Below are 26196 nucleotides of genomic sequence, written 5' to 3'. Positions count from 1 at the left end.
GATAAAATAACATTCTATCTTTGCAATCTGATAAGGAATACAGGGAAGATATTGGTAAAAGCTTTGATGTGCATATCTACTATAACCTGGTAATTAGAATACACACAAACCACCTACTTTAGTGTTACACCATATCAGCTTTTGAGAAAGGCCATCTTGAAGCTCTGCTGGAGAGCTGAGTAAATAGCGTCCAACGTTTAAAGACTGGGGAGTAAGGAAGAAAGATGGAAGTAGTAAGAAGCACATATTTAAAGCCCACTTTTAAGCACACGACACTGAATATTAAAAATGAGGGGTGCAAAAAAAAAAAAAAACGAACTCATTTTTAGAAAGAGCATTTGGCAATATTCAACGCATAAGGAGACTGTGCTTGGGACCATCCACTCTCTCCAGCTTCTCAAGTGTTTCCTGGCGTTGCGAATGTTGATCAGAGTAGCTGCAGAAGGGATCGATGGATCCGACATAACAACCATCACGTACGTGTTTGATGTGAAGATGTCGATGAAAGCAGGGAAGTTAGAATTTCTAACTTCCATGCTCTGGAAAGAAGCGGCCAATTTACTGCAGCTCAGCTTGAACTGCTCAATGACGTTGCTGATCTTCTCAAATCGGTGGACGTCACGCTCCTCTTTGCACTGGTAATGGGAAATAACCAAGAACGTAGCTCTCTCAAACGGCAGAACTTCATCGGCCTCAATAATTTGGGCAAAATTCCTTAGGTTCATCTCGAGTTGCTGAACATTGGGAATCAGCTGATAGACAACACTGGACCAGGCTTTGCAGAGCGTTTCATCCCAGATGGATGTTCGAAAACAGGCGCACTCCAGTGGGCGAGACAAACGCCTCAGGTCTTCCTCTCGCTCTTTAAAAATCAGGTCACGCTGATCCTCCTGAACCAGATCCATTTTGTGCACCAGGAAGAAGATTTTGGCATCAGGAGAGTTCTGGAAGACGGCCTCCAGACAAGACTGGTGGCAACCCATGTCCTTTTCCAGTTCGCGGCTCTCCACGTCAAACACGTAAATCAAAACCTCGACATTACGGAAGATGTTGTCTCTCTGGCTGGTGAAGTAGTTTTCCATGAAGGTGTCCTGACCGCCACAGTCCCACAGGTTCAGCACCAGGTTCCCCAGGAATCGGACGTGGGAGTGCTCCACATCAATGGTGGCACCCAGGCGCCGGGTGTCGCGAGCAATATACTTTGCAAAAATAATGGACCTCATGCTGCTCTCCCCCGACCCGCTCTTCCGCATCAGCGGCACCTTTCTCTTCATGGCTGTATGTGTATCACCCGCCCAGGCCGCCGCGGACTGGGCCTCAGGGCGCGGCCTAACTGCAGCGCGGAGGGAGGGGTCGAGGGCGGCGAGGGCGCCGCAGGCTGGGCCTCGGTGGGCGCGCCGCGCAGCTGTGCGGCCCGGGAAGTCGGGAGCGCGAGCTCGGGGCTGGGAAGGCCGCGGCGGGGCTAGCGTTTCCTCCGAGGAGTGGGCCGGGACCGGTCGGCTGTCACAGCTCGGGAAAAGCGCTCGCCTTCCAGACGGGCAGCCGCTGAATCCCAGCCACCACCCACTTCCGGCGGAAATCTCGCGAGAGCCGCGCTCCCGGCAGTCCCTGCCCTAAGGGTATGGGCATTTCTAATATGAGAAAAAATAAGGCGGCAAATACAAAGAAAAAAGAAAAATAGCAAAGAATATGAACACATGATTCACAATTAATAAGGGGTAAGTGTCTGATATATACGGAAAATGTCTGAGCCTTACTGTATTAGTCCGCTGGGGCTGTCATAACAAAATACCATAGGGTGTGTGGCTTAACTAGTAGATACTCATTTTCTCACAGTGATGAACGCTGGAAGTCCAAGATCAAGGTGCTGGCAGGGTTGGTTTCTGGTGAAGCCTCTCTTCCTGGTTTGCAGACATCCACCTCCTTGCTGTGTCCTCATGAGGCCTTCCGTCTGTGCAGGAGCACAGGAGAGAGTGAGAGTTCTGGTCTCTCTTCCTCTTCTTACAAGGGAACCATTTCTATCAGATCAAGGCCCCACTGTTATGACCTCATTTAACCTTAAATACCTCCCTAAAGATCCCATCTCCAAACACAGTCCCACTGTGGTTAGGGCTTGAACATATGAATTTTGGGGGGATACAATTTAGTCCATAACATTTAACTGTATTAATTCGTTTCTGTTGCTTATAACATAAATGCCTCAAACTGGGTGAATTATTAAGAAAATAAAAGTTACTTCTTACAGTTTCAGAGGCTGGGAAGTCCAAAGTCCAGGGAACACACCTGGCAAAGGCTTTGATGGTGGTGACAGTGACTCAGGGATCTCACATGGTAGAAATGGTGGAGCAGAGAGAGAGACAGACAGACAGAGGGACAGAGAGACAGACAGAGAGACGCTCATGTACTCTCCTTTTAAAGCCCTCACAACCATGCTCATGAACTACGGCATGGTCCTTACAGTCTAATCACCTCTTCAAGACCCCATCTTCAATGATCATAATAGGATTTCCAACCCTCAACACTTACGGAGGGGATTAAACTTCAGTGGCTTTGGGGGGCCATTCGATCCACTGCATTTAGTAATGGCCAGCAATATTATAACCACAGCAATAGGCTCTTCTTTTCATAATATTTAATATGTTTGACAATATTCAGTGTCATGGAAGGTGTGGGAAATGAACACTCTCGTGCCCTGCTGATGAGTAGAGTGTAATGCATTAATGTGTTGGATAATGACGAAACAGGGAGACTCCAAAATACAGCAGTTCAACCAAAATGGAGACTTCTTCCTACCTCACGTGACAGTGCAATGGTAAAAGGGAAATCATTCTCTCACGAAGCCAACCAGGGTCACCGTTGGATGGCTTGGCTCTGCTGCTCTTGACAGGTGGCTCCCATCTCTGGGTCCAAGATGACTGTTGAGGTTTGTCACTCTTCACCACCGAGGGGGCAGGAGGAAAAGAGGAATTCCAGGATCAGTGCCCTTGCCTTTAAGAAAACGATTCAGTGATTACTCAGACTCTTTTCTCTCAAATGTCTTTAGCTTTAATTCATCATATGCCACACCAACTGTAACCAAAGTTGAAAACAATATTAGGGGTTGCATTACCAAAAGGAAGGAGGAGAGAATGCCAGCCATTGCTATATGCCAATGGATACACAACTAATTTAGAAAAGTCATTTTTTGTTTTGTTTTAAAAATCAACTTGATTAAGAAATAATATAAATAACAACAATCATTTGTTTTCTGTGCACATTTTGATGACTTTTGGAAAATTTATATGACCGTGTAACTACCCTGGCTCTCTGAAGCCACTAATCTGCTTTGTGTGCCTAAGATTCGACTTGTCTTTTCTAAAGTTTCATAAAATTGGAATTATGCAGTACTCTCTCGTGTCTGGATTTTTCACTCAACAGAATGTGCTTTTATTGCAATTACATAATGGGATTCCTTTGATTTTTATTTCCAAATAATCAGAGATTAACAGAAAATTGGGAAGACAGTACACAGAGGTTCCAAGTACCATTCACCCAATTTCCCCCAATGATGACATCTTACATAACCATAGTATAATACTCACATCAGAAAATTGACATTGATACAACGTGTGTATAGGTCTATGCCATTTTACTATACATTTTTGTAAACATCACTGGATCAAGATATAAACCTATTCCATCACCACCAATAATTCCCTGGTGCTACCTACCCTTACATAGTCACACTCACTGTCCTAACTTCTTGTAGTTGCATTTTTAGTAGAAAACTGCCCAACATTACTGTTCAGTTTGAGAATTCTTTATATATTCTACATAGTAGTACTTCGTCCTTTAATCCTCTGAACAGGGTCTTTGGTAGAGCCAAAGTTTTTAATTTTGATGAAGTGCAATTCATCAATTTTCGCTTTTATGCGCTGTGCTATTGGTTTCAAGTCTAACAAGTTTCTTCTAAATCCTGAAGATTTTCTTCTCCTAAGTATTTTATTTTTAATTTTATAGTTCTACATTTTACACTTAACTCAGTTATACATTTTCAGTTAATTTTCAATTAATCTTTTGAGCTTTAGGTCAAGGTTCAGTTTACTGCTTCTGGTGTCCAATTGATCCACTACCATTTACTAAAAACGCTCTTTTTTCCTCCATTGAGTTTATGTTTGTTTTTTGTGGCTGGGCAGTACTGGGATCCAAACTCTTGACCTTAGATTTGAGTTGTTTCCCCACCCTTGCCAAAAACCAGTTACACATATTTGTGTGGGTATATTTCTGGGTTCTCTGTTCTATTATCTATCTTTCCACCTATATGACACAGTCTTTCTTACTGTAGCTATACAATGTCTTGAAATAAGGTACAAGGGTTTCTTCCATTTTATTCTTCTTTTTGGAAATGGTCTTTGCCATTCTAGTTCCTATTCCTTTCTGAAATATAAAATTTAGAATAATCTTGTCCATATCTAAAAAAAAAATCTGGCTGGGATTCTGGATTGGAAGAAAACTGGTATGTTTGCTATGGTGTCGAGCCTCAACGGGCTAGGGTATATGAATAAGGACAAGGCTCTGAGTTCCTCCCTCTGTCAGGAGGCCTGGGGCTTCCTACAGTGGGAGGAATGGGATTTTCTACTGGCCCACTAGTCCTGGAAGTGGCCCAGTTATCCATGTAAACTCCAAAGCTAGGATATACAAGGCAACTTAGCCTTGCTTGTGGGAACACATGGTTTGGGAGTCCTCAACTTCCCATGCAACTCATTCATCAAATAAACTTAATTATTTCTAACACTTCTCTTTTTATAAGGTAAAAAAACAAATTCTGTCATTTTCCTCTGGCCCCCTAGGAAATTTCAAAGACACTTCGGTACAAAAGATACACTGAAAGTTTTATTTTATTGTATTTCATCTTACACTTAGGATTGAACTTGGGGAAGGCAAAATCAAAAGTCATCAGGAGATCTGAATACTTAAGATAGGACTGATGGCGGAGGTAGGGTCTGGGGGCCCCAATAGTTGGCCTCAATCCACCCAGTCCTCTTACCAGGTTCTTGACTCAGCCACAGGAAAGAATTCACGGGCAGAGTCACAACAGACAGTGAGAACAAGTTTTAGATGACAGATAAGAAGTACAGGTTCCACAGAGAGTGCGGCATGCTCCAGAGACGAAGCAGGCCCCACACCAACTTTAACACAAAAGTTCAGTACAGACATCGAGAAAAACATACCTGAAGTTCAGTACAAAGTGCAGCTGGCTCAAGAGAATGAGCAGCCACCTGCTGAAAGTCAGTTCCGTACAAAGTAAAGTACACGCACCTCACCCAGGGAGACGCAAGCCACCTCTGGGATACTGAGCAACAACCCTGCCTTTGGCTGGGATTCAGCTTTTATATTTTCTCTAACTAACAAACATTCAGTTGAGGGGCTGGCTCCCAGGCACTTAACATTTAGTCTTGCACATGCTCAGTCTGTCTCTTCCTGGAGCATGTTCATTGGTCAGACCCTATCACATACACCGGGTGTATTTGAGAATGCTCTGTGCTCCCTATTGAGCATGCCCAGCCACTGGATTTGCATAAGCCAGCCCCTCCTGGTGTCATTTTCCCCTGTTGGTTCTGAAAATAGGTCTAACTGGCAACAGTAATGTTCCCCTAGGAGAGAGCTCAGAGCAGGGGGCCTGAGACCTCAGGGAGTGGCTGGAGACCCAGAGGCATACATGTCCTGAAATCCAAGCCCAGGGAAATGGCACCTCCTGTATCAGGATCACGAATGTCTGAGATTTTATTGGGTACTTATTAATTAAAAATGACAATATGGTATTATAAATAAACATACAAAAAGGAACACAATTTTAGATAACCTCCACTTTCGCACAAATGTGGAACCTTAGTTGGTTTTATTTTAAAGAGAATCCCTCTCGCTCTCCCCCCTCCCTCTCAAGCCATCCACCATGTGACATCCTGCATTGCTGTGAAGAGTCACGACTCCCCAAGAAGGTGCTCACCAACCATGTTCCCTGGACTTGGACTTCCCAACCTTCAAACTGAAATAATGCCTCCAGCCTCAACATAACAACAGGGACTTGAGGCTCAGCAGACCATCGGCCACACACCCCATGACGCCAAGAAGCCTTTTCATCATGGAATCCTGATGTCTGACTCATGCCACCTGTAAACCCTGTGATTCCCACCCACCGTCCCCACTACCACCTGCACATACCCGCATTCTTTTTTTCCCTTTAAAAACCCTAAACTTTTGCCACTCAGGGAGGCAGGCTGACATGGCTATTCTGCTCACACGTTCTTTCAGCCAGAATAAATCCCTCTTCCTGGCCGAAAGAAAAAGAATGAAAGAAAAGAAAAAGGAAATAAAAGAAAAGAAGAGAAAACAATCTCAGGCATGGTAAGGTGAGAACAAAGGTGCCTACAAAGTTGTCCCTCTCTGGAGTTCCATTCATGTATACTAACTGTATTAGTCCGTTTATGTTACTTATAACAAAATACCTGAAAGTGGGTGATTTATAAAGAAAATGAAATTTATTGCTTACAGTTTCTCAGGCTGGGAAGTCCAAAGTCCATCTGGTGGTGGCAACAGTCACCAAGGGGTCTCACATTGCAAGATGGTGGAAGCAGAGAGAGCAAAGAGAGGGAAAGACTCTCTCTTCTTTTAAAGCCCACAGAACCATGCCCCTGACAACCATTTTTAATCCATTCACTACTGCACAGTCCTAGAATCCAATCGCCTCTTTGAGGCTCCACCTTCCAATTACCGTAATAGGATTTCCCACCCTCTCAAAAGTCACAGTGGGGGCTAAGTTTCTAATACACAAAACATGGGGGACACAATTCAAGTTTCAGGGAGTTTTGAGGGGGACATAATTCAATCCACTACACTAATTATAACTTTTAACCAAACTTACTTCCATTCCACAAAGAAAGCTGGAGTGTAAAGAATTGAGAACATACTATCCCATATCAGTATTTTAGCAGACTAGTAGAGCTCATGAATACATGCAACACAACTTGACATAGCTACGAACATTCCTTACACAACTTATCAAAGTGGTAAAAATGAACGCATTCATCAGAAGACCCAAAGATATAGCCTCTCTGTAACAAACAAAAAGCAAGAGCATATAAACTTAAGATTATGCTTAGTAGTCAATGTTTCAGGATTCTTACTTATAAATGACCTAGGTATCCAATGACTCTCTATGAATGAACTCAATTTAATATCAGTCCAAGGGTTTAAGTCAACAAAAGATGTCGGAATTTATCATCAAGGTGACATACTACAAAACACAGTTACCGCTGAAATAAAGTTTGTCTGAATAATAATTAAATTTGGTGAAACACAAATTTGCATTTGTCATAACCTTAAACATTAAGTAGAAGTAATGTTAGCTTATTTGATTGGGAAACCTATAAAGTTTAGGAAGACCATTCATAAGTACACTAAAAAATTTATGCCTAACGCTCATACCTCAGACAAGACATAGCTGTTTTTATTAAACCAAAAAATATTGAACTAGGCTTATTTGACAAAGATTTACCTAAATTATGTTGTTTTAGTCAGATCGGGCTGCTAGAACAAATGACCATAGACGAGGTGGCTTAAACAACAAACGTCTATTTCTCACAGTTCTGGAGGCTGAAAGTCCAAAATCAGGGTCCTAGCATGGTCCATTTCTGGTGAGGGCCCTTTTTCAGGTTACAGACTGCCTTCTATCCCTGATGCTGCAGAAAAGGGTCTGGTGAGGCCTGACTGTCAGCCTCAAATCATCCTGCTCTCTTACCACTTTCTTGACTCCAGCACAGGACAGAATTTAAGAGCAGAGTCACAGTAGAAGATGAAAACAGGTTTAATGGAAGGAATAAGAGATACACACTTCACACAGAAAGTGCAGCCTAGCTCCAGAGACTGAGCAGGGCCCACACCAAGTTTAACACAAAAGTAAGAGATATACATGTAAAGCTCAGTACAGAGTGCAGGCTGGCTCAAGAGAGTGAGCAGGCTCTTGCGGAAACTAAGTTTGATACAAAAACAAAGAAATACATACTCCACAGGCAGAGCACTAGCTGGCCCTAGAGAGAGTGAGCAACAGCCCCACCTTCTGCCGGGATTCAGCTTTTCTACTCGATCTAATACGTACTCATGCTACCTAAGGAATATTCAACTAAGGGGATGGTCTTCTGGTATGTAACACAGTCTTGCACATGCTCAGTTGGTCTCCTTTTAGGGCACGTTTATTAGTCAAATCCTGTCAGACGCACCAGACGTAGTCAAGAATATTCTGTGCTCTATAGCACCTCTAGCGGAATGTCAATCAAAAGAGAAACTCCCTTCCACTCAACATGCTCCGTCACTGTGGTCACACAGGCTGGTATAAATTCCTCTTACTGAGAATGCCAGCTAGTGGATTCGCATAAGTCTGCCCCTTGTGGTCTCAATCTCCCTCCCTTGTTGGTGCCAAAAATAGGTGCAGCAAGCAACACTAACTCTCCTCTAGGGAAGGAGAACAGAGAGCCCTTAAATTGATGAAACAATAATCTACTTTAAACCTTTCAGACGTAGGAAAACATTATATACACCCTGTATCAGTCCATTTTTGTGCTGCTATAACACAACACCTGAAACTGGGTAATTTATAAAGAAAAGAGGTTTATTTGGCTCACGATTCTGGGACAGCTGCATCTGTGTGAGCCTCAGGCTGTTTCTACTCATGGTGGAAAACTGCAGGCAGCTGGCAAGTAAAATTAGATCACATGGTGAGCGGAAGCGAGAGAGAGAGAGACAGAGAGAGAGAGACAGAGAGAGAGAGACAGAGAGAGACAGAGAGAGAGACGGGGGTGGGTGAGGTTCCAGTGCCTCCCAGCTCTTGTGGGGACTAATACAACAACCAGTTCTCGTTGGCACTAATACAGAAAGAACTGACTCACTACCCCCACCCAGGGCATTAATCTATTCCTGAGGGATATGCCCCCATAACCCAAACCGCTCCTAACATTGCCGAGCTGGGGATCAGATTTTGACTTGAACTTTGGGGGGACAACACATCCAAACTCTATCACATGCACAAAGAAGTAGGGACCTTTCTGAATTACACATAGACATACAGAAAAATAGAGCATATAACCTCAACTCTAAAATTTTAGATATAAATCAAGAGTAAATATAGAAACTCAAAAACTCACCAATTCAGATATCAAAGAGCTGTTTTCACAGTGGGAATCAGATTCTTTTTGATTTGAGCTCAAAGTAGACAGACAAACAGAAAAGACTCACAAATAAGACCACTGCCTCACCCTAATATCTAATACAGATTAGATATCTGGAAACATTAATCCTTTTAAAGAGATAACCAAGTGGTCAGATTGTCAAGCCAAATTCCCAAACATTGACACTACCAGTAGGGAATAATTCAGCTAAAAATAAACCAAAACCAAAGCAAAACACTAAATTGGTAGAAAGAGAAACTTGGGAGAGTGTGGTGCTGTAAACACCAAAGCCATGGGTTCGGATCCCTACGTAGGCATGGCCGGTTAGCTCACTTGGGAGAGCATGGTGCTGACAACACCAAGTCAAAGGTTAAGATCACCTTACCGGTCACCTTTTTCAAAAAAAGAAATATTGAAGGTGTCAAAATAGGAAATAAAACTTTAGCCATAGCCTGAATAATACATGTGCTTCTCATCAATAAGTTCTAACAATGGATCAAAAGCAAGACTTAGAGCCAATGTGTGGAAACAACCCCAATGTCCATGAAGGATGAATGGATAACCAAAATGTGACGTATACACACAATTGGACTATTATTCAGCCTTAAAAAAGAAAGAATTTTGACACATCTTACAGCATGGTAGAAGCTTGAGGACATTACGCTGAGTGAAATGAGCCAGCCACAAAAGGATGAATACTGTATGACTCCACAGCATGTGAGGTATACAGGGTACCTAGAGGAGTCAAATTTATAGAGACAGAAAGTAGAGTGGTGGTTGCCAGGGGCTGGGGCGAGGGAGAATAGGGAGGTAGCATTGACTGGGTGCAGAGTTTTTGTTTGGGACGATGCAAAAGTTCTGGAGATGGATGGTGGTGACGGTTGCACAGCAAGTGAACGTACTTACTGTCTTGAACTGTGCACTTAAAAATGCTTTAAATGGTAAATTTTCTATTACGTATATTTTGCCACATTAAAAAAAGGAAAAAAACAAAGGAAAAAAAAAAAAAAAACAAGACTCAGATGCCCGGGTGAAGAGGAGAGGCATGAGTTAAGAAGTGGAGAAGGTTTCCCCTGGCACCATGTGACATTGAGAAGGTTACATTCTTTTCTGCATTTGTACTCCCATGAGCGTCCCACATTCACAGAAAATATCATAGACTTTTCCATTTCGTCTTCTTGTTCACATATTATTTTATTCATAGGGTACTTGAGCGGTACTGAAATTTCTGGGTCAAGAGTGATTCGGATGCTCCAAAATTTGATATGTAGACTAGAGTGTCTTAATTGGAGTTAAGGGGTAGGCTTTAGGCAATCCATACACTCTCTGAAATTGTAGACACCATTTGAAGGGTGTGTGATGACACATATTGTTTTCTATGTTTTTAGGTCATTTAAATGTCTGTTGGACTCAAAGATGCCTGATGGCAGAGGACGTGTGTTCCCCCAGTACAGAATCGTGAACACAGTGAATGTCAGTCAACACTCAACAGAATAGCTTTACCAAACTGAGTGTGTTGATCTGAGTGTTTCATTCGATTCAGTTTACCTGGGATCTTTTGCACATACTTGTCTCACTCTGGTAAAGTCTTACCATTTCTGCTTACCCTAAATTTTCTTGCCACGCCACCAGACTAGGCTCTGAAATGGGAGTGCACAGAGGGGAGGGAAGTCCAACATGTTTCACGTTCAGAGTGGAGAGAACAGGTCATCTGCGGGGGAGAAGGGAAAGTGGGATCTGGAGACCCTGAGGATAGTTTTGGAAAATGGCCAGACGTTGGGTCAGTGGCAGGAGGTACCATTTACCCCAATCTCCAGGACAAGTGCACATCAGACTGGCAGTTACATGTTTTCCTTCAAACTGGTTGCCAGGTTGGAATGACTGATGACATCAAAGGCTTCCAACTTCCTGACTGGATGGACCAAACTCCGTGGGTGCTTGGCAGCACAGGTGAACAACAGCATCTTCTTTCTCCACTCCGGACTTCTCCCCGGCTTGGAGAAGACGTAACAGACTTAGCTTTAACCAGAATCCAGAAGAACGGTTTGGACGGATTAGGGTCTAGGTTCCGTGGAAGGGAAGAAAGAGTTTGGGAGAAATCATGGCCAGTTGTGAACCGTGTTCCCAGCCTGAGGAGGAGCCTAGCTCCTCGGGGTATCCCCTGGATGTGGTGGTGGATGAAGAAATCCCAGGACCTTCAGGTGAGGTGAATGGAGGGAGAAAATATTTGAGAGAATTGACGAGTAAGGAGGAAGGGGTACAGAAGTCAGGAAGGAGTACCTGAGTAGGGTGTGTGGGAAAGAAAGGAGGGTCTCAGCAAGCCAGGGATGGAGAATGAGAGTACAGGAGATGTGGAAAAGAATGTCCACCTGCAAGGAAAACTGAGATAAGGGAAGAGGGGCCTCAAGCAGAGGTTTCCCTGCTTAATCCCCTTGGAAGTAATTATCTTGGATGAGGAAGAGTTTGGAGGACAGGGAGATGGATCCACGGCAAGGTGAGTGGGGACAGATAAGTGAGCAACAAGGGAGAAAGATGGAAAGATGGCTTTGGAGAAAGCCAACAGTTTTGAGGCCTCAAGAAGATGGAGCAGAGGCTTGGGGTGTTTTTTGTCAGGGGGCGGGGGTTAGATGACCAGTGGCTGGATTCCAAAGACAGAAGCTTTACACTGGAGCCTGGTTTCTTTTTTCAGCCCCTTGGGTAGATCCCAGCCCCGTGCCTCCGTCCCCTGGCCAGAAGAGGAAGAGGGAATGGTCAGTGGCTTTCGAGGAGGAGACAGAGGAGGAGCTAGTGCCCGACGAAGACGGCGTCTGGGTCGTGGAGACGCTGTGTGGGCTCAAGATGAAGCTGAAGAGACAGCGGGTGTCATCAGTGCTCCCTGAGCACCACGAGGTCTTCACCAAGCTACTTGGTAGGAAGAGACCCCAGATAGAACCCTCCAATCCAATTCTTTTGAAAAGAGAAGAAACATCCAATTAATGACACTTTTCCAATGGAAAAGAATGCCCTGCTAGTTGGCGAGCTCTCCATCCCCGGAGGACTCGGTATTGGCCACTCATCAGGGACACTTAGAAGATGATAGGATTAGGCTAGCCATGAAAAAAGGCTGCACTCGGGATAAGAAAGCCTGGTGTCGACTGTACCCTCCAAAACTTATTAGTTCTTGCTGACTTTTCTGAATCTAAATGTCTTCATCTGTGGAAGGGGATAACAAGGTCATGTTCACACCCCGATGTGACTATCTAACGAGAAAATAACGGGAATAAGTTTATGACTTCTGAAGGCAATTAGTTTACGACTTCAAACGTTCATGTTTGATGAGGGGGCATCGCTCTTAATCATGCAGACTTTCTAATGATATCCAGCCCCTCACTCAGTCACTCCTCAGGGGCTCTCAGAATGGGAGCCACTGTCCCTACCCAGTGAACGTTCTTCTCTCTTTGCTTCCCAACCTCCTAACTCTTGGCGATACTGAGCCTTCTCCAAGGGAGACATGTTCTCCTCCAGACTCTGTGGCTCCCATGACAACCCTGTTCCAGTTCTCAATGTCATATATGCCTTCTTTTTACAGAGGATCGTGTTGTTAAAAGATTCCTAGCCTGGGACAAAAATCTGATGGTATCTGACAAGGTAAGGTTGTTCACCAAATTACATTCCTGCTCCAGTGCATAACCTGGGGGAGGGGAGGGTTTTCTAACCCACAGTTCTGCTCCTCTCTCCCTGGACACATCTCCAGCATGACACTCGCACGGTCCCGGCCCCTTTATGACTTGTCAACATCTCCCTTGGGGGGCCTCATGGTTTCTTGCAGAATGAATGGGTGGCCCCTGCCCCTGCTTGGAGATCTGAGCCCTAGACCACGGTCTTGCCCTGGGTATTGCGTCTTAGGTTGTTCCTTTAAGTTCCTGGCCCATCCCTTCTCATGGATTTGGCACTCCCGTTTGCTCCAGCTTCCCAAAGACCCTCCTGACACCAGCTGTCCTAAACATATTCCCTCAAAAGAAAGATCCCATCTGAGCTGCCATCATGGGAGCATCAGCAGCGTCCCTTCCCCTGACTTCTCTGATTTGCAAAGAAACTTCGGACACTCCCTCTGCTCCCCCACAAGGAAGGATGCTCAGCCAACACTGGGGTCTCTTCTCTGACAGCAAGTCCTGCCCCAGCCCCCCATTCCCTTATCTCGAGGTTCTTCCTCTTCCAGGCTTGACCTCTCTTCTATTGTTATTCTTCTCTCCATCAGTATCTCCTGTCTATGGTCATAGCTTATTTCAGCAGGGCTGGCCTCTTTCCCTGGCAATACCGACGGATTCATTTCTTCATAGCGCTGTGAGTACTTTGCCTCATCCCATAGGTTAATATCCATAATCCTGGGAGGGAAGTGAGAGAGCGAGAAGTGGGACGCTATTTTTATTTCAGCAGCTGGCCAGTTTGGGGGTCCAAACCCTTGACCTTGGTGTTATCAGCGCCGCACTCTACCGAGTGGGCTAACTGGCAAGCCCTAGAATGCTAACCGTTTATCTGTTTTTTAACCTATTTCTACAGTTTACTCTGTGTATGAAAATGGTACGATTACAGTTTAGTGTTCCTAAGCTGTTCTTTGTGAAAAAGAAACCACCGTAATGTCACTTAAAAAAAAAAAAAAAACTGAAGAAAGCAAACGGAAACATGAAACTCTCCACAGAGGAGCGGAAGAAAGCCTTGACACAACCCTGCCCCCAGGCAAATACTCATTTCTGATTTCTCTGTTTCTCTCTTTCTAATACCAATACCAAATTAATTTTGTCTTCCCCCTCCGGATTCCCATGGCCGAGGCCACAATTCAGACCCTCCTAGCATAACACGGATCTATTGTAAAATGCTCCCTGCTGGTGTTTCTCACAAGTCTCTCTCCAAGCCAGTGGGCTTTACATGTGTTGCCTTCCAAAACACAAAACTGCCTCACAGTCCTCTTCAATGACTTCACTGGTTAATGACTTCCCAAATCAAAGCCACAGTTCTCAGCTTGAATTCACCTAACCGTGCAATCTCTCTCCAATCGAACCTGCTTACCATCTTGATATTTCATTCCTTTGTTTCTCTGCTCCTTTCAAATGCCCTTCCCTCAATTTTTATATTGTTTTCTGTCTAGGCGCCATCCACACACATATATCTGAAGAAAATTACTTATCCTTAAAGTCCGTTCAAACACCAAAACCTTCTTGATGGCTTCCCTGATCTTCCAACTTCTTCATCTTAGTAGCACTTTGATTAATTCTATTATGATATGATACTTCGGAGTACAGTTTCTTATTTTCCCCTTCCCTTTCCCTAATCCCATTAGAATAGACATCTACTGAAAGCAGGGTCTGGTCAAAATGTTAATGTACTCTTAAAAGCCTCACCACAATTATTTTCAATTTGGAAGTGTTTATGTTATATTGAGTCTATGAGGTAATCGGTGTGGCATTTGGCTATAGGATAAAGCATTCATTCATTCACAAGATCCTAAGAGGCACATCCTATGTGCCAGGGAATGTGAGGTGATGGGAAGAGAGATCCAAGAAATACCTGGTGAACTGACGCACCAGCATGACCAAGTCCTACATTAGCCATTTGGTAGGAGAGGGTTGAAGAGAGAAATAAGTCAGGGTCACGTTCTGTCCTCAGGGTATTTACGATATAGCAGGAGAGACAGGTGTGTGCACATGTAACAAGCTGAATGGAAGGGGGACGAGGATGGGAATGGGGAAATCAATGTCAACTGCATTGCCTAAGGATGGCAAGAGACATCCTCAGGTTCTCCAGTTGGGTTTTTGTCTTCATCATCAAGGTGTGAGAGGCGCCCTTTGGAAGGTCTCCATCCAGCAGTGGCCTCTTGATGAATGGGTCATACTCTGTCACACCGCGTAGGGCTGATGAGAGTCCTGTGCTGAGGACGGCCGGCCTGTCCTTTCTGGGAGGCTGACCTCACGTGGAGGTCCTTCCCGCTTGTGCCCCTGACAAGCAACCTAATTTCTTTCTCCAGCTACCTGGCCAGTGACATGGAGGAGGACAACGAGGCCCCTAAACAGGCCATTTTTTCATTCCTCTACGGACGGAACCGTGCCCAGCGTCCCTTGTTCCACAAACTGAGATTCCAATTCTTCCGTTCCATGGGCTGGAAGGCTAGGGTTACCCGGGAAGAGTGTGAACAGGTGGGTGGGGCTGTGGGGATTCTGAGCGGAGGGTGTGGGATAAAGCCGGATTGGAGAGAGACGGGAACATGGGGACTTGGAGTTGGGATTTGGGGACTACAAAGACCTGGAGGCTGGACCAGGGGAGTTAGGCGTCTTCCTGGGGAGTCTCGTCTTTTCAGAGGGCTTTTTCTCTTTGCAGATCCAAGCTTATGATCCGGAGCTCTGGGTGTGGGGACGACATCGCACCCATATTCCCTAGAGCTCTGGGGACCATGGAGGCCCGAGGTCATCGGCCTGAAGGAAGGTACGTCTGTGTCCTCCAGGGTATGGACAGAATGATTTCTTGTCTATTTAGGAAATGTGGTTGCTTTGCCCACTTTCATCCACCCTCTGCCCACATCAGCCTTATTTGCATTGTGAAGTGGCCGGCCAGGTGCAAGCAGCAGACCCTCCCCATCAGCTCCACAGCCACACGTTAACCAGACAGAGGCGCAACCTCAGTAAGATGTGCTGGAAGCCAGCCAGGGAGGCCGCTCAGCCAGTGTCACACAGGCACGGATCTGGCGAAAATCCTTTAACCCAAAGCAGTTGGGCCCAAATGATAGCTTTGATAAAATGTTGACTTTTGTCAAAAGTAAATACCCTTCAGCTGTAAATTTCCATTTCCCTCCATACATTGTGTTTTTTCTTTCTCTTTTTAATTCATTTTTGACCTTTCATCCCTCAGGAATACCAACTAGAGGGATTTATACATAACAAAATAAATGTTTAGGAATAGGATATTAGATGGATCAGTTTGCAAATTCAATAAGGAAAGATAAATGATAATTATATTTTCATCCAAATTTGCTCTCAAACAAATTGCTCATGGCCAGATCGCTTGCAAATTCTTGCTGTCCCCTGACTAATACTTCTGGACCAGTTTTTCCACTTGTACAATTACACCTTTGCCCCCTGAAGTTTACGGTCAAGGCACTTTATTCGACCAATCAAAGGTTAAGAAAAACTAACTTCATAGTGGCTGATTACGATTGACACATTAGAGTTATTGCTTTGGGCAGAGGATTAAGCAAAGATTTGGTTCAAATCTTGCACAACTAGCCACGTTTAGGGCTAAGCATTGTGGTTAAACATTAGAGGTTAGGATTAGGGATTAGGCTTCTGGTCTCATGATGTTGACATGTTAGCGATGTTTCTAGCACGGTTAGAAATTCAGGTTTTAAGTAACACAAAAGGACCAAGGTATGAGTTAAGTCCAAAACCGCATTCTCCAAGTATGTCCCACTCCCTGAGCAGAATCACTTAACGTCCTTGCTATAAAGCAGGCTACTGGGCATGACCTTAAGTGTAGTGAGTGATTCTGGGTCCAAGAATCACAACTGAGAATGATGGTTAGGATTCAGGTTGACAATAAAGGGTCAGACATTAAATTGGGTTTAGTAGTCAGTCTCAACTTTGGTTAGGATTGATTTAGAATGTGAATAATCTTCATGTCTAAGAGAACTGCCTCCTTGAAGTCTGACATTGTCTCTCTCTTACTTCCAGATCACTGGGGCCAGGGGAGATGCAGACGTTGGAGGTCTGTTTGTTATATACGAGGACCATGTGAAAGTGGAGTGTAGAGGCTCAGATCGGGATGAAATGACTTTGAACATACAAAACTAGAGCCATAGGATTATAATATATAGCTTAATAGATAACATAAATTTTATTGGTATATTTTGAAAATGTTGGCCATAGAATTATTACTGTATTTATTGTAAAAAGTTTTGAAATAGTTATAGTTTTGAAAACATGCTGTTTATATGAAGTTTTGTGATGGGTGTTCTAGCTGTTATATCCATAATTACAATTTTGTTTTCATTCTTAAGAGAGGTTTTTGTCTTTTTATCTATTATACTTGCATAATTTATCTACTATATGTACAGGTGGGGGGGTTCCCCAAAATTCATCCACATAGAAATTTTTATTTCATGTTTAGTCTTCATTATTAAACAGGGAGAATTCCACTTAATTTTTAAAATTGCCTTATTTTAAAATGGACCTGTGTTTTAAAACAGGACATGTCTTATGTATTTTTAAAGAGGACAGTGCAATGTAACTCGAAGAAATATAATAAAAATCAAAAGTCTTCTCACCTTTACAATGCGTGTGATCACATCAGTCTGGATTGCTTGTTCGCCGTCCAGTGATATTATTCCTTAATGGGATGCTGGTTATTTGACCAAATTCCTTAAGTCTGAAAAAGAATCCTGAATTATTTTTCATGTAGCAAAAATTACAAGAGGCAGATCTTAAGCTAGACTCTTAAAGCAGGAAACCAGGGGAAAATAGTGAGGGAGAAAAACTAGGAAGAGTAGAAAGAAGGAAGGAAACTGTATGGGCGCCTGAATAACAATCCAAAATTTTAAATAAAGGAAAGGTGTCTCAACAAGAGATGCATTCCTGGAAATAGTCCAAGGCAAGGGAACACACAGGCAAAGGTGGTGTTTGCTACTTATATTATAATGGGAGTCCTTTTCACAACCTCAAATTCCAATTTTATGTAATGGAAAGAAAATCCAGAGCATGTGATGAAATAGAAACAACCGAAAATCAATGAGGGTGTTAGAGAAATTTCTGAGAAAAATGAGATGATAGGAAGGGCTAAAGCTGTTAAGTGAGATAGGCTTGGAGAGGAAAGAGCTAATAACATGAATACTGAGTTACTAGAGAAAAGCATCTCGGGAAATGGAAGCATCAGAACATACGTGAGCAGCTGCGGAAAGGAGCAGCGAGAAGCAAGACAAACCAACGAGAGACAAACAACAGGGCAGTAAGCTTCTGAGGAAAAAGAGCCACTGAGGAGATGTGGATAGGGTTTGAGAAAAAAGGGAACAACGTTAAGGACCCGGGAAAGGCTGAAGTATACAATGAGCTTGAAGTTTGACGGATGTAGTGGAGACTGAGTGCAGTGACGTGCATGCAGCAACTGAGGAGATGAAAGTTCCTATCCAGGTAGAAACTATTAAAGACAGGCACCTGCAATGCAATTGTAATAATGAAGTTCGGTCAATGTCACAGGTTAAGGCCACAGGCCCCCCACTAGACTGCCTTCGCTACAAGTTCAGGAGTCCCCAGGCCATATGCACTTCTCACCAACTGGCTACAAATTTGGGGACTCCCATACCCCTCTCAGATTTGATAATTCTCTAGAACAACTTAACGAGATTCAGGAAAGCATGATATGTACACTTTTATTACACACACAAAAAAGAAAACAAAAATCATGGCCAGCCAAAAAGGAGAAGTGTGGGTTGGCAGGGTCCCAAACACAAAGCTTCTGAGTCATCAGGATACATCAGCCTCCCAGCACAATGATGTGTATCACCAGCCAGGGAAAATCACCTGAGTTTTCATGTTGTACTGGACTGTTTCAGTTGCTTATAACAGAAGACCTAAAAGTGGGTAATTTATAAGGAAACAAAATTTATTTCTTACCTTTTCAGAGGCTGAGATGTCCAACGCCCAGGAAACACAACTAGTGAGGGCTTTGTGGATGGGTGCTGACCCTTCACAGAAACGCAGGGTGCCACATGGCAAAACAGTGTGGCAAGAGAGAGCTAACACTACATTTATTTTTAAGCCTTTAATCCATTTTGAGTTGATTTTGGGATATGTTGAGAGGCACACGTCTAGTTTCATTCTTCTAAATAATGGCTATCCAGTTTTCCCAGCACCATTTATTGAAGAGGCACAGTCTTTTCCCCAGTGTATGTTCTTGGTGCCTTTCTTGAAGATCCTGTGCTTGTAAGTATGTGGGTTGATTTCCAGGTCCTCTGTTCTGTTCCATTTGTCCAAGTGTCTGTTTTTATGCCAGTACCATGCTGTTTTGGTTAACACAGCTTTGTAGTATCATTTGGATTCAGGTAGTGTAATGCCTCTGGTTTTACCATTATTATCATTTTTGGCTCAGGATTCCTCTGCCTATTGCGGGTCCTTTGTTGTTCCCTATGAACGTTAAAATTAGTTTTTCTATTTCTGTGAAGAATGTCATTGGGATTTTGATGGGGATTGCATTGAATCCATAGATGGCTTTGGGTAGTACGGCCATTTTCATAATGTTAATTCTTCCAATTTAAGAGCATGGAATGTCTTTCCATCTTTTTATGTCCTTTTTAATTTCTTTCAGCAGTGATTTGTAGTTCTCATTCTAAAGGTCTTTCAGCTGCTTGCTTAAATTTATTCCCTGGTTATTTCATTTTTTGGTGACTACTGTAAATGCGTTTGCTTTCTTGACTTCTTTTTCTGCTAGTTCACTGTGGGAGTATAAAAATGCTACTGATTTTCACATGTTGATTTTGTATCCTGCAACTTTACTGAAATTGTTTCTCAGCTACAAGAGTCTTTTTTTGTAGCATCTTTAGGTTTTCCTATATACATGATCATGTCATCTGCAAACAACGACAGCTTGACTTTGTCTTTTCCAATCGAGATGCCCTTTCTTTCTTCCTCTTCCCTGATTGTTCTGGGAAGTACTTCCAAAACTGTGTTAAATAGGAGTGATGAGAAGAAAACACAGGGAAAGCACTTCAGGAAGTAGGACTGGACAATGACTTTATGAAAAAGACCCCAAAAGCACGGGCAACAAAAGAAAAAATGAATAAATGGGATTGTACCAAACTAAAAGGCTTCAGAACAACAAAAGAAACAATTAACAGAGTGAAAAGACAACCTACAGAATGAGAGAAAACACGTGCAAACTATACATCCGACAAGGGATTGATATCCAAAATACACAAGGAACTCAAACAGCTTAACATTAAAAAAACAAGGAACCCAATTAAAAAATGGGCAAATGAGCTTAACAGGCATTTCTTAAAGAAAGATATACAAATGGCCACCACACACATGAAAAGATGCTCAACATCACTCAGCACCAGGGAAATGCAAATCAAAATGACACACCCCAGTAAGATTAGCTACTATCAAGAAGAGAGAGAACAACAAATGCTGGAGAGGATGCAGAGAAAGAGAAACCCTCCTACACTGTTGGTGGGACTGTAAATTAGTGCAGCCATTATGGAAAACAGTATGGAGGTTCCTCAAACAACTATAGATAGAACTGCCATATTATCCAGCAATCCCACTGCCGTATATACCCAGTGGAATGGAAATCATCATGGCAAAGGGATACCTGCACTCCCATGTTCATGTAGCTCTATTTACAGGGGCCACACTAAATGTCCATTGACAGATGACCGGATAAGGATATACACAATGGAATACTACATTGCCGTAAAAAGAATGAAATTCTGCCATTCACAGCAACATGGATGGACTAGAGAAAATTATGTTAAGCTAGGCACAGAAAGAGAAATACTGCATGTCCTCACTCATAAGTGGCGCTAAAAAACAAATAAAATCCTAAACAACCAAATAAATGTATAAAATTGTAAAAAGGGAAAGAAAGATACAACAATCACAATAATTCATTGATTGAACTTTCAAAAGGAGACAACAGAACTGAGGTTATCAGAGATGTGAGAAGGGGGAGGGGAGGAGGGGAAGGGGGAGTGGGAGGTGAATTATAGAGAAATTGGTAAAGGGCCACAAACAGTGATGACATTGTGTAATACTGCATATCCTAATTATACTATTTTGAGTACCACACATTGCACATGGGTACTGATATTCAATGCTGTGCCCCACAGATATGTACAATCAATTATGTTTCAATTCAAATAAAACAAATAAATAAAAAGAAAGAGCTAACTCCTTACTCTCCTTTTAACACCATCGGGACCGTGCCCATTACTCCATGAATGCATCATCCATTCATGAGGGCACAGACCTCACAATCTAATTGTCTCCTAAAGGCCCAACTTTTCAATTGCCATAATAGGATTTCCCACCTTCTTAACAGTGCCACGGTGGGAATTAAGTTTCTATTATATTAAACTTTAGGAGATGCAATTCAATCCATAGTACATGTGCAGAGTTTTTATTGGGGTTTCATTACATAGGCATGGTTGATTCAATCATCAGCCATGTGACCGAACTCAATCTCCAGCCCCCACTCTCCTTCCTGGAGGTTGGGCTGACTCACATGGCTCAAAGCTGCAACCCTCTAATCCCATGGCTCATCTTTTTGGTGTGGCCCCCATGCTAACTCACCTGGTTAGCATAAACTCAGGTGTAGTCCAAGGCGCCCACCATGAGTAACAGACACTCCTGTCTCCCAGAAAATTCCAAGGATTTGGAGGATCCCTCCAGGAGCCAGAGACAACGACCAGACAAATTATTCTTTATACAACACTTCGTACAGCCACAGTTGGGAGCTCTGTCAGAGCTCGGTAGTCAGGGAAGGTGAACAGGTGAAGATGCAGGAACACTTTAGGACAGACCTATGACAAGAAGACAGGAGAAGCCAAAGAAATGGGAAGGATTGAAACTTGGGGGTGCACATGGGCAACTGAAACAGCTTAGAAGATCCAAGAAAGGTGGCAGAGGAGAGAGGATCTAGGCATAGGAGCAGCTAGTGTCAGGTAAGCAACGCAGTGCAGAGACGACGATGAAAAAAGCACGTTTGTGTGGTGGGGAAGGGTGCCGGTAGGATCAGTGAGATCAGCTGATGAGCACCGAGTAACCACACACAGCAAAACCACCAAAGCTGGAGGGGCCACAGGGACAGTTGCACCTGATGGAGATGGCTCCAGGAGAGGACAGCACTCAGAAGTGGGTGCAGGTGAAGTACTAACGTGGAGAATAGTTCAGCAGGTATGGAAACAGCTACAAACAAAGAGGAGGAATAGTCTGATGGAAGCAGCTTGGGAACAGGTATCACTGATGAGACACATAGGAATTTGCATGAACATAAGAAGATCTGGGTCTCCACAGGACTGCAGGTGAGGGCAGGTGAAGAAAGAAGAGCAGCTAAGGTGAGGGATGAGCTGAATGAAAAGAGTCGACCAGGAAACAAGGTGATGGACGCTGTATTACTCTGCCTCTGTTGCTTTTAACAAACTATTAGAACTGGGCACTGTGTAAGAAAACAAAATTTACTGCTCACTCTTTTAGGGGCTGGGAAGTGCAAACTCCAGAGAACACACCTGGCGAGGGTCTTGGTGCTGGTAACAGTGACCCAGGGGTCTCACATGGCAGAAAATGGCAGAGCAGGGGTCTCACATGGCAGAAAATGGCAGAGCAGGGGTCTCACATGGCAGAAAATGGCATGCACACTCCTTTTAACGTGCTCAGAATCACGCCCCTGACCACTATTATTCGTCAATTCAGTAGGGCATGGTCTTGCAAGCTAATCACTTCTTCAAGGCCCCACCTTTCAATTACCATAACAAAATTTACCACCCTCAACAGTTACGGTGGGGATTAAGTTTTGCGGGGACATTCAACCCAAGGCATTCCACCCCTGGCTCCCCAAAACTCACGTCCTTTTCACATACAAATAGATTCATATCAACTCCAAAGTTTTAACTTGTTTCAACTCAAAAGTCCAAAGTTATTCAAAGTCCCATCTGTGAAATCTAAAACAAGTTATCTACTTTCAAGATACAATGGTGGGACAAGCAGGGGGTACGTATTCCCGTTCAAAAACGGAAGAGTAGGCCAAAAGAAAGTGGTAACAGGTCCCAAACAAGTCCTAAACCCAGCAGGGCAGGCACTAAATCTCAAAGCTGGCAAATCACATACCTTGACTCCATGTTCGATATCTTCTGCATGCAGGTGTGAGGGTTAGGGCCCCAAGTCCTCCAGCAGCTCCCCTCCCATGGCTTTCTTAGGTGATGCTTCAGCTCTCGCAGGCTGGCACTGCATACTGGTAGCTCTACAATTCTGGGGTTTCCATGGCGGACCTGCTCTCACAGCTCCACTAGGCGTGGTTCTGAGGGCTTTAAAAGGAGAGTGCACAAGGAACTAGCTCTCTCTCTGCTCTGCCGTTTTCTGCCATTGTTGTAAAGGCACCACCAAAGAAGACCTTCACCAAAAGTGCTCCCTGGACTTTGGACTTCCCAGCCTCTGAAACCACAAGCAATAGATTTTGTTTTTTTATAAATTACCCAGTCCCAGGTATTTTGTTATACGCAGCAGAAATGGACTAATTTGGATGCCAACAATGAAGCAGTGACAAACCAGGCAAGGAAACAGATGGCCTGGCCACAGAGGACAGGAGGAGGGTTGGCAGAGCTTAGGGACCCTGGAACAGAACACTGTGGGACTGGCTCAGAGGCAGACAGAAGCCTGAGAGAGGACTGACCCAGCTGGGGAGAAGGGGAAACTGAGGCTGCTGAGAAGGGGATGAAGCTCAAGTGACTCCCAAGGCAAAGAGAATGGGCCAGCTGAGAACGGGAGAGAGGCTGGACGACACTGACTAGCCTCCAGGGAAAATCAATCCAGGGAGCTGCTTGGGAGAAATGGTCGGATGACGGAAGGATATGGACTTCCAAAGGGAGACAGCAGGAACTACTAGGAGAAGAGGAACGTGGGAGAGTCAGAGCGGCCAAGCTTCCTGAACTGAAGATCCTAAAGAGCTGCATGTGGAGGCCAAGCCAAGCTAGGGAGGCAGTAGCCCTGGAGGCTGCAGCATGGGGCTGGGAGCAGCTGGATGTCCCAGAGAATAGAGGGGTGGGAGAAGGTGAAACTGTATGGTGAGAAGCTGGAAAAGTAGGAGCGTAACAGGAATCAAGGGTGTGATGGGATCATAACTCACACAGAGTGGATCAGATGGGAAAACCGAAACTACGGCACAGAATTGGGCAGCCAGAATTTCATGAGCGGAGGAAAAGAATCATGCTACAGGACTTGTGAAGATGAACGGGATGCCCAGGAAATAGTGGCTGTAATGGATGGAACTGCAGCGGGCATCTGGGATGGTTTAAGAGTGGGAACAAGCAAGAGGAAGGAGCTTTATGAAGATGAAACATTGAGAAATTAAGAAGAAATGATAGGGGTGAAACAAAATAGTCCAGCAGGAAACTTCAGGGCACCTGTCTCTGCAGCTGTCCCATCCACTCAGCTTCTTGCCCAAGATGCCCTGCTTCTCTGTGGCTGTGCTCTTCTTCCTCGTGACCAAAGTGCCTGCTCTGGTTGTTCAGCTACCCTCACCTGTAAATACCTCCATCTCTTGTAAAGATGGAGGCACAGATTAGAGTGCTGTAGCTAGAATCTGTTTTAAAAAACAAACACATAATGATATTTTCTTTCCAGGCTTTATAATTATATAATTTATATTTTCAGGCATTATGGCCTCCTGGCAGAATAAAACTTGTAGAACATCTATGTGGGGGGAGATTCTACAGAAATATAGAACTCAGAAAATCCAAGTGCCCCAAAGGAAAAGATACATAGTTTTAATTCTGTAAAACTTTTAAATTTTGATGTGAAGAAAGGACCATTTTAACCAAGGCAAAACACAAATGATACTGGAAAATTTAATTGTAACACATTTTTCAAGGGTATGGCATTTCTTTCTTTTTTTTTTTTATAGATTGCTAACAACAAATGTTTATTATTCATAATAGAAGCCAAGAAGAATTTATAAATGTATTTTAATACCTTGCTGATAAAATAACATTCTATCTTTGCAATCTGATAAGGAATACAGGGAAGATATTGGTAAAAGCTTTGATGTGCATATCTACTATAACCTGGTAATTAGAATACACACAAACCACCTACTTTAGTGTTACACCATACCAGCTTTTGAGAAAGGCCATCTTGAAGCTCTGCTGGAGAGCTGAGTAAATAGCGTCCAACGTTTAAAGACTGGGGAGTAAGGAAGAAAGATGGAAGTAGTAAGAAGCACATATTTAAAGCCCACTTTTAAGCACACGACACTGAATATTAAAAATGAGGGGTGCAAAAAGAAAAAAAAAGGAACTCATTTTTAGAAAGAGCATTTGGCAATATTCAACGCATAAGGAGACTGTGCTTGGGACCATCCACTCTCTCCAGCTTCTCAAGTGTTTCCTGGCGTTGCGAATGTTGATCAGAGTAGCTGCAGAAGGGATCGATGGATCCGACATAACAACCATCACGTACGTGTTTGATGTGAAGATGTCGATGAAAGCAGGGAAGTTAGAATTTCTAACTTCCATGCTCTGGAAAGAAGCGGCCAATTTACTGCAGCTCAGCTTGAACTGCTCAATGACGTTGCTGATCTTCTCAAATCGGTGGACGTCACGCTGCTCTTTGCACTGGTAATGGGAAATAACCAAGAACGTAGCTCTCTCAAACGGCAGAACTTCATCGGCCTCAATAATTTGGGCAAAATTCCTTAGGTTCATCTCGAGTTGCTGAACATTGGGAATCAGCTGATAGACAACACTGGACCAGGCTTTGCAGAGCGTTTCATCCCAGATGGATGTTCGAAAACAGGCGCACTCCAGTGGGCGAGACAAACGCCTCAGGTCTTCCTCTCGCTCTTTAAAAATCAGGTCACGCTGATCCTCCTGAACCAGATCCATTTTGTGCACCAGGAAGAAGATTTTGGCATCAGGAGAGTTCTGGAGGACGGCCTCCAGACAAGACTGGTGGCAACCCATGTCCTTTTCCAGTTCGCGGCTCTCCACGTCAAACACGTAAATCAAAACCTCGACATTACGGAAGATGTTGTCTCTCTGGCTGGTGAAGTAGTTTTCCATGAAGGTGTCCTGACCGCCACAGTCCCACAGGTTCAGCACCAGGTTCCCCAGGAATCGGACGTGGGAGTGCTCCACATCAATGGTGGCACCCAGGCGCCGGGTGTCGCGAGCAATATAGTTTGCAAAAATAATGGACCTCATGCTGCTCTCCCCCGACCCGCTCTTCCGCATCAGCGGCACCTTTCTCTTCATGGCCGTATCTGGCAT

General features: G+C 43.9%; 1 protein-coding gene and 2 pseudogenes across 1 annotated transcript in view; 1 reads left to right on the top strand and 2 right to left on the bottom strand.

Annotated features, from left to right (window-relative positions):
* LOC134372474 (speedy protein E4-like) overlaps positions 1 to 15611 on the top strand; it is a 29176-nt gene extending 13565 nt beyond the window's left edge. The window contains exons 3-7 of the mRNA XM_063089964.1: positions 11890 to 12108; positions 12769 to 12827; positions 13438 to 13523; positions 15202 to 15370; positions 15552 to 15611. Coding sequence (XP_062946034.1) covers positions 11890 to 12108; positions 12769 to 12827; positions 13438 to 13523; positions 15202 to 15370; positions 15552 to 15611 — 593 coding nt within the window. The remainder of the gene's footprint in view (positions 1 to 11889; positions 12109 to 12768; positions 12828 to 13437; positions 13524 to 15201; positions 15371 to 15551) is intronic.
* On the bottom strand, positions 310 to 1277 carry LOC134373701 (ras-related GTP-binding protein A-like; annotated as a pseudogene).
* Positions 15612 to 25244: 9633 nt separating the features above from the next.
* On the bottom strand, positions 25245 to 26196 carry LOC134373700 (ras-related GTP-binding protein A-like; annotated as a pseudogene).

Source organism: Cynocephalus volans, chromosome 3 (genome assembly GCF_027409185.1).
Source record: "Cynocephalus volans isolate mCynVol1 chromosome 3, mCynVol1.pri, whole genome shotgun sequence".
Lineage (NCBI taxonomy): Eukaryota > Metazoa > Chordata > Mammalia > Dermoptera > Cynocephalidae > Cynocephalus > Cynocephalus volans.
Note: the sequence above shows the minus strand (reverse complement) of the source record. Positions and strands in the feature narration are given on the sequence as shown.